At 38.5% G+C, this 16,201-nt stretch overlaps 1 protein-coding gene across 2 annotated transcripts in view; it reads left to right on the forward strand.

The window, feature by feature from the left end:
• The window catches only part of Akap13 (A-kinase anchoring protein 13), a 283,527-nt gene that overhangs the window by 207,727 nt on the left and 59,599 nt on the right, over nucleotides 1-16,201 (forward strand). The window contains exons 11-14 of one of the 2 annotated variants that reach the window (XM_051148733.1): nucleotides 175-545; nucleotides 3,965-4,018; nucleotides 9,441-9,636; nucleotides 11,662-11,770. In XM_051148733.1, coding sequence (XP_051004690.1) covers nucleotides 175-545; nucleotides 3,965-4,018; nucleotides 9,441-9,636; nucleotides 11,662-11,770 — 730 coding nt within the window. The remainder of the gene's footprint in view (nucleotides 1-174; nucleotides 546-3,964; nucleotides 4,019-9,440; nucleotides 9,637-11,661; nucleotides 11,771-16,201) is intronic. The other variant, XM_051148734.1, reaches the window with a different exon arrangement.

Here is a 16,201-nt window from a genome sequence, read left to right on the forward strand (position 1 = left end):
TGAGAGTTAGAATCTAAGTGCAGTCATGAATTAAATGGAAAAAAAAAAAAAACAGTTTGAAGTCGATTATTAATCTTGCCTGTGTCTGATCAAGCGTGAAGCATTGGCTTGGTCTTTCAGAACAGGTATCTACCTGGGTCTGTTGGTTCAACTCCTTGTGCTTTCTCATTCCAGCCTGAGGAAGAGCAGTTGCTTTGTGATACAACAGGATCCAGTTCTTCCACAGATGACACAGCTTCCCTGGATCAGCATTCTTCTCATGGCAGTGATGTGTCCCTTCCTCAGACTTCAAAGTTAAACAGATCCAGAAACCATCAAAGTTCTGATGGCTTCTTCAACCATGGAGTGGGACCTGAGAATCGAGAGAGTGAGAGTGAGCCTGTTGGCTCTGGCGAGATGGAAGAGGAAGAGATGGACAGCATCACTGAAGTGCCTGCAAACTGCTCTTTTCTGAGAAGCTCCATGCGCTCTCTTTCCCCTTTCCGGAGGCATAGCTGGGGACCTGGAAAGAATGCAGCCACCGATGCAGAAATGAATCAGCGAAGGTAAGATAGGAGCCTATGCAATTCCTAACTCAGTGTGTGTTCTCTTTTGAGAAGTAGCTGATGTAGGTGTACTTATAAAATCTGTTTTTATTTTGGTTTCTTATATCTCATTTTTCCTTTCCATCCCAACCCCTTCCAACACCAGGTAGAAGAGAAAGAAGATTAGTAGGGAGAAGGGGTGTGTTCTCTTTGACTACTTCCTGCTGTTTAGGGTCCTTGGGTTCTTTGAGGCAATACCAGTTTCCAAAGTCATCACCAGGATATTCAGCCAGCAACAAAAAACATAGTATCAGCCTTCTCTTCCTCCTCTGACTGTCTCCTTCAAGTGTTCTTCTTGCAGCTGTCTTTCCTCTTTCTTGATGGGCTTTTGTATTTATACCCTCTCAGAGTCCACATAAGATTTTTTTTTTTTTAAGCTGGCAAAAAGCATGCTCCCTGCACAAGGCAGTTTCCTGTTGACAACAATCATGCACCCTCTCATGAGACTGTTACCAGCTGTGGGCAAACTGGAACAGCCTCCATATCCCACACCTGGAATTAAAACAAAAACATGTTTATATAATATAACTGAATTTTTAAAGAAACCAATACTTCCACAATAGCTTGACTAAACATTGTTATTGGTTTAAAAAAAAAAAATCAGGAAACACTGGTAGGTAACCAAGGCTTTGAAACCAAGCAGATGTATGTTTTGATTCAAGCTCTTTAACTTCAATGTAGAAGATAGGCAACTACTTGTACAATGTAAGCTTTAATTTTCTCCTCTGCAGAATACTTCCTTTCAATATATTTGTGATAACATAAGCTATTACTGTCACATAGTGAAGATTTAATCTTACCAATTAATCTTTGAAGTTCATGAATCTGCAAGAGAGAATTCTGTTAATTTTTAATCAAGTAACTATGAGATCTTACAGTCTTAACACATCTAAGTAGTTGGTGTTTTCTAAGGATCAAAGCCACACATTTCTAATACAGAAATTTAATAAAGTCTAAATTTCAGTGTGTAATTCTGAAGAGGACAGAAGATTCATGGCATACACTAAAATTGTTGGTCTTTTCCTATGTATCCTACAGTTTTGGGATATTTACAAGGAATGCCCAGCGTTAGTCCTTCAGTTTGGCAGCAGCATATAATAAATTGGATTGTGACCTGACTAGTTTAATTCTACAGACCAAATAGCATATAACAAGGTGTGCCTGCCCCACGGCCACTTTACCTGCCTAAAGAGGTGCTCACAACCAGTAAAACAGGGTGTTATATTTTGCTTTGGGGTGTTGTTTGCTTTTGGTTTTGACTAATTTTTGAAGCATGATCTTGCTATATATAGCTCTAGATGATTCAGAACTCATTTTGTAGCACAGGCTGGCCATGAACTCATCACACGTCTTCCCCTAGCTCACTCCTTAAATGGCTGAGATTGCAAACAGGAGTTGTCATACTCAGCTATTGACAGTTGCTTTAAAACAATTGTTGTAAATAGCACAATAGTTGAGGGGCTTTTCCCTCCTCATTGCACTATGGGTATAAGTACATGTAATCTTAATCATAGTTATCACTTTTATTTTTTGAGGTGGGGTCTCATGTAGCCAAGGGTGGCCTGAGTGTCACTGTGTGAGTCATACTCGTCTTGGACTCCTGGTCTTCCTGCTTACACCACCCAAGTGTTGTGGTAACAGGCATGTACAGCCATATACCCAGGCCCTCACTTGCTCTTTCAATTTTTTTTAATGTATATGATTATCTTAACTGAATATCTGTACCATGTGCATGCCTGGTGCCTAAGGAGGCCAGAAGAGGAGGACATCATATCCACTAGAACTGGAGATACAGACAACTGTAACTAACTATATGGTGAGCCACCATATGAATGCTGGGAATCAAAACCAGGTCCTCTGGCAGAATAGCTAGTAAAGGTAACTATTGGCCATTTTCCATCCCTTCGTTTATTCTTTTAATCAGCCAGCACACATTAAGCATTTTTTGTGTCTGATACTGTCTTAGGTTCTGAAGAAACAGATATAAGAATGGTCTTAGTCTCTGCCCTCACAGAGCTCAGGAACAAACTCTATACTTACCCTCAGACTCTTTGTAACAGATTGTCTTACATTATTTCTTTATCTTCTCAGTGGTTCAGGTGTTCTTTTCCCCATTGTTGTAGAATGGAAGACTGTTGCAGACCCTTTACATCATCTACAACCAGTAGAATTCTTTTTTTCTATTCTCAGTCAAGCTTTGTACAATCCCATAGTATTCCATGGCATTAGGATAGTAGTCTTAAAAAAACAAAACAAACAAACAAACAAAAACAAGCAGTGCTGTTTATTTTGCTGTATTGTGTTTATATAATTTTGAAATCTTGGGTTATATAAAAACTGTTTCTAAAGGTTTTCCTTCCCAGCTTTATACATGCTGTTTTCTTTTGTTCTTGTTTTTGTTGTTTGGTTTGGTCTGGTGGGGAGGGGTGGTTGTTTCTTTTTTTGTTTGGTTTGGTTTGGCTTTGGTTTTTCGAGACAGGGTTTTTCTGTGTAACCCTAGTTGTCCTGGACTCGCTTTGTAGACTAGGCTGGCCTCGAACTCACAGAAATCTGCCTGGCTCTGCCTCTCAGAGTGCTGGGATTACAGTGCACCACTGTGCTCAGCCATGCTGTTTTCTTTTAAAGTATCTGTATAGGCATGAGGAATGATCCTTGTGGTTAGAAAGTACTCCCTGAAGCCTAAGTAACTTCTTGATAGGACATCCTTGTCTTAGATAATGAAGGATTGATGAGGAAATAGAGGGTTATTTTATAAATATCCATTTTTCTACATAACTCACTATCTGTTTGTAATAGATGATTGTAAAGGTATATGTATTTAAATCATATAGCTCAGGTTAAAAAAAAAAAAAAATCAAGCTGGATTTAATGACTTGCCCAAAATTACATGGTGATCTTATGCTTGTACCTATTTGTATTTTAAACCAGTATATCATGCCTGTTTGAACTTAGTGTAAACGATTATCTAGTACTGTCTTAATACCTTGAGATGCAATGCAGTAGTTTTATCACCTTAATAGTTTGACTAATTAGTATATTATTATTTATTACCTGAAATTTAAAGCCTGAAGGAAACCCCCTTTTAATGTTTTAATGTTTAGTGTTTTAGTGACACTTTTTTATGATCCATTTACTTTTATAATTTACACTAATCTCTATAACTTGCCATCTAATTAACTACTTGGATACTGAAGGATCAAAACTGACCTTTTTGTTGGGTGTTTGGTGTTCTGATATTTTTGTCATCCATTTTTTCCGTCTTGTTGCTCCTCTGCTATTTGTCTTTGGGGATTATGTTTCTTCCCAGTATAATCTCTGTGTTTTGTGCATTTGTGTATTGTTCACTTCCATACTGACCTCTTCCATCATTCATTTTTCAGTTCAATGCAAGTTCTTGGTCATGTTGTCAGGAGACCTCCCATTCATAGGAGAAGGTACAGAGTTCTCTAAATTGAACTAACCATGTCATCTCTGAGCATGTACTAACAGCATCTCATCTGGTTACCATGACTGGACAACATTTAAAGCATTTATTTCTGGTTCAGGAAAATAAAATATAGGTGCTTATTAATTGCTATGTCCACCTGACAGGAAATCTAAACTAAGCCTCTTTTTCTAGTCCTAGATTTATAATATGCAATCCCACTTACTGGTTCAAATGACTTTGTTTAGGAGAATTCAGGGTTTTTTTGTATATAGCTAATGGACTTCAGAGGATACTTTTCTTCTCTCTGTCTCAAAGAGAGAGAAAATAGCCAGAAATATGCTTGTGCTCACCACAGATAGGTCCTAAAATATGTTTAATACATTTTTGAATAATAGGAATATTTTTGTGAGCTGAACACCTGGTAATATTTTCAGAAAGCAATCTGGCATAAGCTGATACCTATTTTTTAATTGCTTAATAATAATATTTATCATTATTATTAATAAGTAAAAGTAAAGCTAATATTTGTAAGCTAAGAAGTCTTTTTTACTTAAAGACTTTTGTTTTGTAGAGTTATTACTGAGTTTTCTTCCATTATTTAAAAAACCATTTAGGAATTACAAAAGTGTGATTCCTTTTTGCTAATTTCTCATATAAGGGGACATATATAAATATACTTTTATCTATTTGCAGAAGATTTATGAGAAAGGCCAAATGGTAATCTTTCTACTTTATTACTTTCAAATGTATCCTTCTTTAATTCCACATTTTAGGGGAAATTTTGATCTTAAATTCTAACATTTTCATGAACCTCAAATGGTCATGATTTTGGTTAGGTTGTTCTTCTTGAGAAAAAAAAAAATATGAAATGCCTTTCTCAATAGTATCTAGAGCACTCTCTTTGGTAAAGCTCCTTGTTGTGAACTAACTGAAGCACGTGCATGATTGCACATCAGACATCATACCCTGAGCTTCAGTGAAATTGTTTCTGTAGGAAGAACATGGTTCATAATCTTAAAACTTACAAAACTGAAACATCGCAAAAAGTATTACAGAAGACAGTTGTTCTCCAAAAGTACACTGGGCTTCCTAAATTTCAAAGTCAAAGAACCTTAATATTTTGGAGGCTCTCAGAAATACACCTTTAATTATGAAAGGAGTCAGGGAAGGCTTAGATCATTTGCAACTTGCTGAATCCTGTGAAGCTCATATGCTTTTTTTTCCCCTCCTGTTCTGCATCTGAAATGTTTTTCACAGCATTATCATAGTCTCAGAGTAAAGGAGATATTTTAAAACTCTACAAAGAGATTATCCTTATTTTTAAGAATGTTGATTTGGCAATGTATGTTGAGTTAATGGTTTTCTAGTTTTAATAAGAAATCAAAGCTGAGTATGGTGGTGCACACTTTTGATCCCAGCCCTGGGGAGGCAGAAACAGGTGACTATCAAGAGTTTGAGTCCAGCCTGGTCTACAGATCAAGTTCCAAGACAGCCAGGGCTACACAGAGCAACCCTTTCTCAGAGGGAGACAGAGAGGGGAAGAAGGGAAGACAAGAAATACAATTGGAAATTTAAAAATTAGTAACTTCACTAGGCTATGGTGGCACATGCCTATGATCCCAGAACTCAGGAGGCAGAGGCAGGTGGATCTCTGTGAGTTTGAGGCCAGCCTGGTCTACAAAGTGAGTCCAGGATAGCTAGGACTATTACATAGAGAACCTGTCTTGAAAAAAAACAAAACAAAAAAAATTTTAATAACTTCAAAGAACAGACTTCTGTGCCTTATGAATGCTTGTAAATTACGTTTTATTTTTACTTACACGAGTAAGTTTGAGTTAGTCTGATCCGTCCCAGATGAGAGATGCCTCAGACTGTGTATTTCTCCCCTTCTTTTTGTGAACCTTACACTGTTACTTAATCAAATTTGAAAGTTTTCATACTACTTGGATGGAACAGTAGTAGAGGAAGCTATCATAGCATCCCATTATCTCCTCATCTCCTTTCCTCATCTGCTCCAAGTCTTGTCCACCAAGCCAAGTTGTTAGAACTTGGAGGTTAGCCCAGTGAGTGGTTCTGCATTCTACAGCTGTTGTCTTTGTTAAAGACAAAAGCATAGCACGTAGATTTTAAGGCCTCAGCCGGGTGGTGGTGGTGCATGCCTTTAATCCCAGCACTTTAGAGACAGAAGCAGAGGCAGGTGGATCGCTGTGAGTTCAAGGCCAGCCTGCTCTACAAAGTGAGTCCAGGACAGCCAAGGCTACACAGAGAAACCCTGTCTCGAAAAACCAAAAAAACAAAACAAAAATTAAGGTGACAGTAGTGTACCACACCTTGAGTGTGTGTCTCAAGGAATTAAACAAATAAGCAAATAATCAAAGATCCTGGCCCTCTGGTATAGTTCTAGTCACAAAATTCCTGTTAATATAAATTGGTTAACTTTTTACTTGCCATATTTGTTTAACCTTTCCACCATAGGTTTTCTTCCCCTGCTATAGTACGTATGATAAACAACAAAGCAGAGAGTCAAATGGATGTTTTTTGAATCTTTGGGAAAATGAATACAAAATTAACATCTTAATGTATAGAACTCCAAGAAAAATAAGTCTACTTAGCAGTATAAAACTATAAGGAAGGTATAACCTTTATTACATTTGCCTTATTTTAAGCAGAAAAGCCTAATCAATAGCATCTAAAGAAGAAATATAAGTTGACTATTGTATAAGATTCATAATTTTTTTTAAGATTATAAAATTGCCTGGCTTATCTAGATCCCTAATGGAAACAAGGGAAAAAATACGCATGTCTCAATGAGGCCTCTGAGCTGTCTGTAGTGTTTCCTTTCCATTCAGGCCCAGGAGCAACTGTCCTGAGTTGAGGGATGTGAGAGCAGGGATGACTACAGAGAGACATTTGGCATAGCAGTGAAATTGGAACACCTCTCTCAGAATGGCTGGAGAGGAAGCCATGAATGGGATGCACTTTTTGCCAAGGCATTAATAGAAGAAATTCTTCAATTTCAGTTGGAGTCGTTATCCCATAAAGAGCTCACATGACCTTTCCCAAAACAGTGTGTGAGTGGACATCAACTGAACAACATTAAATTCCTGTGGTTCTTTTTCTAGTGTTTTTCTAAGTTCTCAGTGTTAAATCCCTAATTATTTAAATGATTACATAAGTCTACCTCTATGTCCTTTCTTTTTAAACTGAATAACCCAAACCTATTTCCTCTTTTCTCCTTCCATTTCTTGTTTCTACCTTTGATGTCATCTCCAGTATGAGCTGGTGTCCCTCTGGTGTGCAGTACTCGGCTGCCCTGAAAGCTGACTTTAATTTCAGAAGGTATAGTATTACATGTCCAGTCACCAAACCAGGAACCAGAAAGTAATACTTCTGGCTTTGGGCTGGCTTTTCTGTGGCTGGAATGCACTCGGGCAGCCTGTGATATCTGTGAGCATAGTATCCTGCCGCAGCCCTTGCTGCGAACGCCACCAGTCCTACTGCAGGATATAGCCTAGGAACGGAATTCCACTGCTGAATCGTTTGCCTCAAGTAGCAATAGATTGCTGTGTTTTCTGCATGAAACCTCTGTCTATGCTGTGAGCCCTTGTCTTTGTTTCTGTCTTTTGAAGTTTCTAGATTCTTAAGAAATTAATGGATTCTTAAGAAAGCAATGAATCAAAGAAGCTAATAGGTCCTAGTTTTTTTATACTTCCTTCCTTCCTTCCTTCCTTCCTTCTCCTTCCTTTCTTAAGTTTCAGGATCTTTTTAAAAAGATTTATTTATTTGTTTATTTATTATGTATACAGTGCTTTGCCTGCAGGTACAACTGCATGCCAGAAGAGGACATCAGATCACATTATTGATGGCTGTGAGCCACCATGTGGTTGCTGGGAACTGAACTCAAGACCTCTTGAGGAGCAGTCAATGTTCTTAACCTCTGAGCCATCTCTCCAACTCAATATACTTTCAAGTTCTACATTTAGATTCTGAATTTAGATGCCTTATCATTTCATATTTGTCTTTGAGTTAGGCAACTAGATTTAATTATTAAAATGTTTTCAGGATTAAGTTTTGTGGTGAGCATAGATGAGATTTTCTCAGACCTTTCAGATAATTCACAGTGGAAAATTAAATTTCTTAGCTAAACTTTCTTCTTATTCCTGGTGTTAAAAAATGAGTTCTAAGGGCTGGAGAGATGGCTCTGTGGTTAAGAGCACTGCCTGCTCTTCCAAAGGACCCGGGTTCAATTCCCAGCACCCACATGGCAGTTCACAACTGTCTGTAACTCCAAGATCTGACACTTTCACATCAATGCACATAGATTAAAACTAAATAAAATATTTTTAAAAATGAATTCTACAGAGGTATTTTGTTGCAATTCATTATGACTTCTATTGTCATATTGAAATAAAAACAACAAATTTGTTAATAGTTTATCCGCTAGAGAAAATAGAGACATATGGCTTCAGTTTCTAAGTAACTTACAAAGAAAAAACTGGCCCTTCAGGGCTGGCATATATGAACTTAGTTGTAGCATTTAACTGTACAATTTTCCCAGAAGTAACTATATAGCTTCAATAAATATCCAAATACAATTCCAGCTGGCTGCTAACTGGGACCACGGTGAGCCACAACTGCATTCTTCTTTCATAGAAGTTCTTTCAGTGTAGTCATGTGAGCACTGTACTAGTTAGCAACTCCGAAGAGGGTAGATAGCCAGCCTTCCTCTTTAGCATCTTACAGAAGTAACTACAAAATCTGTACCTCACAGCTCCCTTTTAAAATTGCGAACACTGTTTACTTTTTCAGCATTTATGCGTCAGTGTTTTATGTGCCTATCTGCTGCTGCTGCTTCTCACTAAGCCACCATCTGGACAGGTGTGCACCGATAATATTGCTCCCTAGCAAAGCCAGAGTTTTTTGGGCAGAACTATACCCGAAAGTTGTTAGAATCAACCAAAATATAATTGAGTATAGTTTAATGATAGTCTGCATGGTAAGCACACAACTAATCACTCACTTTTCATTCTCAAAGCTTCTTATGCTTGTTGACATGTGACATGTGGTATTAGAAGAGTCAGATTCTGGAAAGATTAATTTTATCACACCAATGAAAGTACAGACATATAAAAGATGAGATAAATATATGGTCTGCCCATAAAATACATTGAAAAACAGCTGAGAAAATGACGGTATGTGGTTCAACATTTAGTTATGTTGAATGAGGTAAGGAAATAAACATGTCTGGGGTTCTCTCTTAGCATCCAAGATCACCCGGGGGGAAGGTGAGTGGCATTCATCTGCTCTGTATCCTTGTAGACAGTTTGAGTAGGAGATGCAGAAATAAACGTAAGTTTGAGGTATTTTGTATCCTCCCATTCTGAGACCAATGAACAGCAAGTGACTGAACTCTTGTGCTCTGTGTTCAGTTTCAGTCTGGAAGGCTTGACAGGAGGAGCTGGTGTTGGAAATAAACCATCCTCATCTCTAGAAATGAGCTCTGCAAACTCCAGTGAGCTCAGAAACCCTTTCAGTGGTGAAGAACAGAGAGACTCTTTGATGTCACTTTCCGAAGAACATCTGGAGCCAGACCAGAGACAGCACCATAGGATGTTTGATCAGCAGGTAAGACTAAAATGGGTATGGACTGCTAATGGGGGTGGTAGTAGAGTGTGATCTCATTGTTTTATGCTTTTTGGTAGTATTAGTATAAAGCTACATCTGTGCTTACTTGTTTACTAAATAATAGCTTCTAGTCTAGCATTAACACGTATTTATCACTAAACATGAATATTTAAGAAGATATCAGTTGGTCTGGAGAGATGACTCAGTGGTTAAGAATATGTCTCCTTAACAACTGAGTTGTAATCTGAATAAATTAATAAAATTTTTTTAAAAAGAATATTTCTCTTGCAAAGGACTGGCATTTGGTTCCCAGCACCCACATATAGTGGCTCACAGACATCCATAACTTCAGTTCCAAAGATCTAGTGCCTTCTTCTGACTTCCAGGAGTATCAGGCATGAATATGGCAAACATATATTCAGACAAAACACTGTACAAAAAATATGAATATTAAAAAACATTACTTAAAAAAAGAATACATTAATCTACACAGTTTCATCACAGCAACTGTTTTATGATTAGGAAGGTATTTAGGACATACAGCTTCCTTTATCTGTTTCTGTTGTTCTTTTACCAACTCCTTGTAAATTGAGTTTTAAAGTGTATTATTATGTGCCATTATTAAATTTAGCAATTTGAAAATCCATGCCCCAAGGTTATTTCCTAGAGAAAACGTGTTGTTTGTCTCAACCATACTGTTCAAGAAGTGTCTGTTGGTTCCCTCTGTTAGTTGTGAGAGCCTCAAACCCCCATGAGTGAGCTCAGACTTGGTAACTATTAGTGTCATTATTTCCTTCCATGACTTAGAAGTAGACAGGTTTTAGTGAGAATATTTTAATTTTCTTAATGTTGTTTGTATGACCTTTTCTGAGACTGATATTCCCAGAAATTTGACAGATGACCCTTTCTTGTAGTAGATGATATTAATTACCACTGCTGTCTTTCTGACTCAGTCTTTCTCAATAAAGTCATCCTCTCCAGATAAATACCAGCATTCTGTGCTGTGCTGTGCTGTGCTACGCCGTGCGTAGTCTTCCTAGAACTTTCATCTTACCTTTAGTTCCTCCTGTGCGCAACCTAGGGTGGGTGTTGTGCTGCATGTATCTTTCAGATCTAGACAAGCTGCCTACAGCCAACTTCCTCTTGAGAGCCTCTGCTGTTCTCTGAGGTCATTTTTCAGACCTCACAGTTGTATTTGAAACACAGCAACTGTTTGCCACGGATTCCATGGTTACACATGGAACAAGCTCTAAATAATCAGAAGTCTTTGGCCCAGCTGAGTGAGTGAGTGCATGGTAGAAGTAGATATTCAGTGTCTCTCTTTCAACTTCTGTGAGTCATAAAGAGGCAGATTTCATCTTGTGAGACAATTAGAATGAGCTGTCTCAAAATGAAAGACACATGGGTCCTTTATCACCAGAAGTGACGGTCATTCCTTCCGGAATGTTAAAAGGAGCCTCTGCTTTTGCTTGTGCTATATGGCTTTCAAAATGCTATGCATTTAAATTGCCAGTAACTCTGCAGAGGAAGTTAGGTTACTAAGTTGCAGTTACCCTGTGTTCATGTAGACCCAGTCTAAGAGGAAGTGAAAGAGATTTTGCACTGCTACTTTGCCAGTACTCACATCTCAGCTTCCAAGTCCTAATAATCAGGGTAGCCACGTAGCCTACTGTATGTCTGTGAGGGTGGTTTGATTTTCAAAGGAGCAGTGCTCTATGTACTCTGTTACCTCCAGTGAAGTTACTTACCAGCTTATGTGTCCAGCAGAAAACCTGCTGAGCACTTACTCAGTTGGCAGCATTGTCAGATGCTCTGAGGGATGAATGGTGATTCTCAACTTCAGTTGGGGTGAAAAGGGGGCACTGGAAAAGCGGAATAACTTCTTAGGAGCTGAGTGACTGTTAAGTGGCAGAGGCCGACTGGCTTCCAAGTCTCCTTCACTAGGTTGGATCAGTGTAAATTCTGCACATACCTAAATGTATGAACATGTACTTAGAACCTATTCTTCATTTTTTTATTTCGTAGACATGTCACAGGTCTAAACAACAGGGATTTAATTACTGTACATCAGCCATTTCTTCTCCATTGACAAAATCCATCTCATTAATGACAATCAGTCATCCTGGATTGGACAGTGAGTATACTACTTTTTAAAAAAATAAATACATCCTAACCACTTATCTTTTTTTTTTTTTTAAACTTCTTCTTTTGACTGTCTTTGTGCCTAAACAGAAGTGCTGATGTAGAGATGAGCTTTCAGCTCTTCCTCTTGCTATAGAAAAAATCTTTGTGATACATTACATTCATTATATTGTGGGACATAAATATGAGACCATTTTTAAAAAGGTCTTTAAAATAATTTCAAACTTGAAAAATGGGTACAAATGACTCATTGAAAAAGACATAGGAAGAAAATATGTGGCAAAAATAGCCTGAAGAATTTGTGTATTCTTCCCCCAAATCCCCAAATGTTACTATAATTTACATTTTCCAGAATGCTCTCTTTCTTTATCACTTCCCTTCAAAGAGTAGGTTTCTTTACTCCTAAATAATTGAATATGTTTCTAAGAAACAACGATACTCTTTCTTATAATAATTATCTGAATCAGGAAATTAATTCTAACCAAATTGATCATTAGATCAATATAGACACAATTCAGTTTATCTCACCTTTTCCTGGGTCCAAGATCCTATCCAAGAACAGATGTGGAAGTGAATATTTATGTCACAAGAAGCTCCTTAAACCTGGAAATACCTTGTCTATGCTAAACTAAACAGAACACAAATCAGTCTGAGCACTCAGAAATGTCAAGCTTGGGAGACAGAGTTGAAGAACTTTTTTTACTTGAACAAGTACAAGAGAAGTCTGAAAGTGACTATTAAAATTGTGCAGATGCAGGCCAGTTGGCTGTCAAGGGTATATTGACATGTGAAATCTGTAAATACAAGGCGTTTGTGAATAAAAACTTAAAAGCGTTTTAATTATAAAACTATATGTCACCAACTTGTTCCTTAAGGATTTTTTTTTCCAATTATTAAGGTTTCTTTTTACGTTATGTGTATGGGTGTTTTACCTTCATCTATGTCTGTACACCACTTGGATGTTGTGTCCACAGAGTCTAGAAGAGGGCAATAGCACCCCTGCAACCAAAGTCACAGATGGCCTCTGAGTTGCCATGTGGGTGCTGGGAGTCAAACCTAGGTCTTATGAAGGAACAGCCATTGCTCTTAACCACAGAGCCTAGTTCAAGAGACCGGTTTTAAAATTGATTTTCAGGATTGGAGAGATGGATCAGAGGTTAAGAGCTGCTCTCCCAGAAGTCCTGAGTTCAATTCCCAGCAACCACATGGTGGCTCACAACCATCTATAATGAGATCTGGTGCCCTCTTCTGGCCTGCGGGTGTCCATGCAGGCAGAGCACTATATATATAATAAATAAATAAATCTTTTTAAAAATTGATTTTCAGTGAGTGATTGCAGTGTGAGATTGTGATGCAGAGGTAAATCTGAAAGGGGTAATGCACATGCTCTTCACTACAAGGCCGACTACTCTGGAAGCTAAGCACAGGCTCCTGGTGTCTGCTATTTCCTCAGTGTCCTTCTAAAATGTACTTCGTAGCTGTCCTTCACTAATGAGTTGTCCTGCCTTATATCTTGGCTAGATGCATGTTTAATCTTACAAATTTTCACAGTGGAGGGATAACATGAAGGATGATTGTCTTGCTGTGTAATCATGATCACCTGCATTTGGATCCCTGTGCCTACATAACAAGCTTTTTTGTGACCCTGGCATGCTCTAGGGAGGGGAAGCAAGACGACCACTAGAGCTTGCTGCCTTTTAGCCTGGCTAAGAAACATGAACTCCAGGTTCAAGGAGGCCATCACTCTCTCTTCAGGTTTCCTGTGTGTACACACCTAAACGTAAATACACACACATACAGTTTTTAAGGGCACTTGGACCTGCGGCTCAGCAGTAGAGCTCAGTTCCTGTTGAACATGCAGGAACCCCTCCACCTCCCAAGTTCTGGGGTTAAATGCACACACCATCACACTCAATTTACAGTCAGTTTTTCTTAAGATAGTTTAACTGATGCTTTATGTAAGCCCACATGACTGGATGACTGTTATAGAGAGTCTTTCCTACTTTCAGTCACTTCAGCTGTTAAATAAAGATAATGTGCTGTGGCTTTAATGTAAAGTCATTAGTGTACTTCCTGACATACAATGAGCACAGAGCCCTGTAGACCACAATGACCCCCCCCCACTGTAATTTAACATTTTAAAAACAAGAACATTGGTCTATCATGTTGGGAAAGAACCCCAAATTATTAGAAAGAATATTCCTGATGTCACACAGGCAGATAAAACAAAAGTAACTCCGCAAGGCAGTTTACTTTTACAAAACAGAACACTGATCTAGCCTGGGCAAGCAACTACATGGGGTGAGCAACTAAAAACTTCATTTTATCCCATAGGCAGCAGTTCAACCTTATAATCTGATGTTGTTGGTGTAGCTTTCATATTAGCTACAGGACATTTTCTCTAGTTTTATTTAGGGGCTTAAGATTCCCAAATGATAAAGGAGAATTCCAGTCCATATTTGGGTACCAACTCTTCACTGTATACCAAACTAGACAATGGTGGAAAAATAATGTACTTAACTGATAATTTCTTTTTTTTATTATTATTATATTTACAATTTCCAGATAAGAGAACAAGTTGAATCTAATAGAAAATAGTAAACGAAGCAACCAAAATAAACATCCAGTGTTCTGGAAGTGTATCAGACCTCGTGAATTGAAGAAAATTTAGATAGACCAAAAGAAACTAGAAATTGGCATATGGAAATCTAGACTGAGGATTTAGGGTTTCTTCCTGAAGGCAGTAGAATCATGTGGATTAAAATGTTTCAGACCAACCACAATGGAAATGAAGTTTGGAAGAAAAATCTTTCAGGTTAATAGAAGGCTTTTGCAGGGTTTGCATTGCAGCTGGTTCAGGGTAATGACTTCAGGAGAGAAGCCCGAACGAGGTGTGCTGTGAGGATCCAAAGATGGTACCGGGTTCTGCACTCTGAGTCATTAAGTAGATGTTACATACCACTTGCCTGGTGAAGGATAGAGGAAGAGCAAGGTGGCAGGAGATGTGTTCTGTTCTATGTTCATTGAGTTTCAGCCGCCTAAGGAGTGTCCACCTACACACAGGTGAGCGACGAGGAGAGTGAGTCTGACCCTGAAAGGATAGTTCTGCCTTAAAGATTATAGAGAAAGGAGGCCCCAGTGCATTATGTAGTTATGTGCATGCCCTGTGAAGAGGTGGAAGTGAGGTAGGGAATTTGGATAAGTGAGAAAAGCAGTAAACACTGAACCTTGAACAACATCACCTTGGATGCTTTCTGTCCTCCTTAAAGAAGGGAAACTCAAGGTATGAATTACAACCACTAAAAACAGTTTGCTTATCTTCAAATCTAGCAAGCACATATTTTAAATGATTGTTAAACTATATTATAACTTTTCATTCTCATAAGCGAATATGTAAATAAATACATTGTTAGCTAGGCAGTGGTGGTACATCCTTTAATTCCAGCACTCAGGAGACAGAGTTAGGTAGACCTCTGTGAGTTCGAGGCCAGCCTGGTCTGCAGAGTTAGTTCCAGGACAGCCAGGGCTACACAGAGAAACTCTGTCTTGAAAAATAGAAGGGAAGGAAGGAAGGATAAAGAAATTGTTAATTTTGATAACCTTTCCTGGGATCCCAAAGGCCATTAACATTATTCTGTTTCCATGAAAGTTGGAGGTACCTTTTTCTTTCTCCTAGCATAACCTTTGCATACTCTAACATCTGTCTCTTAACCTACTTCTCTGCACCTTAGCACACGAAGCCAGCCGGGTGGATCTCCTTTTCCGTCATTGTTTCTCCACTCATCCTTAAATCTAGAACTCTTTTCTTTTGGCTCTTCTTATTCCAGTGATGAGGAGGAAGTGTTGCATAGTAAGTAGCTAATCTGGTGTCTAGTGGCTCTTCTTCAGAGTCTGGCTAGCTTTTAAAATGGAGTAGGCTTTGGCTCCTGTCTTTAAATCCCAGTACTCAGGAGGCAGAGGCAGGCAGATGTCTGAGTTCAAGGCCAGCCTGGTCTACAAAGTGAATCCAGGACAGCTAGGCTACACAGAGAGACCCTGTCTCAAAACAAAACAAAACAAAACAAAAATGTTATAGACTTGTTAGTAAAAGAATTAAATTGTCTGAGGCCTTTTGTTTCCTGTTCCCTTATAATACTATCTTCTGTCAGGCACTTGACTGCATGCCTTTGCAGATTGATTTTGGTGAGACCAGTTTTTTGCTGTTGTTACCTCCTAACACTGATTGTTCCAGTAGCCTCCCAGTGCCAGCACAGGAATCCTTCCAGAGCTCACCTCAGGCCTAGGGCATGTGTTCTCATCCCACTTGGCCCTCTGTAATATGACTTTTCCTTTGACTACTTCCATTTTAATTTCTATTATCCATTTTTCTCTGTCTTCTGGGACAGATAACCTGGCTATCTATCAATGATATCTAAAAGTTTCT

Source organism: Acomys russatus, chromosome 7, assembly GCF_903995435.1.
Source record: "Acomys russatus chromosome 7, mAcoRus1.1, whole genome shotgun sequence".
Lineage (NCBI taxonomy): Eukaryota > Metazoa > Chordata > Mammalia > Rodentia > Muridae > Acomys > Acomys russatus.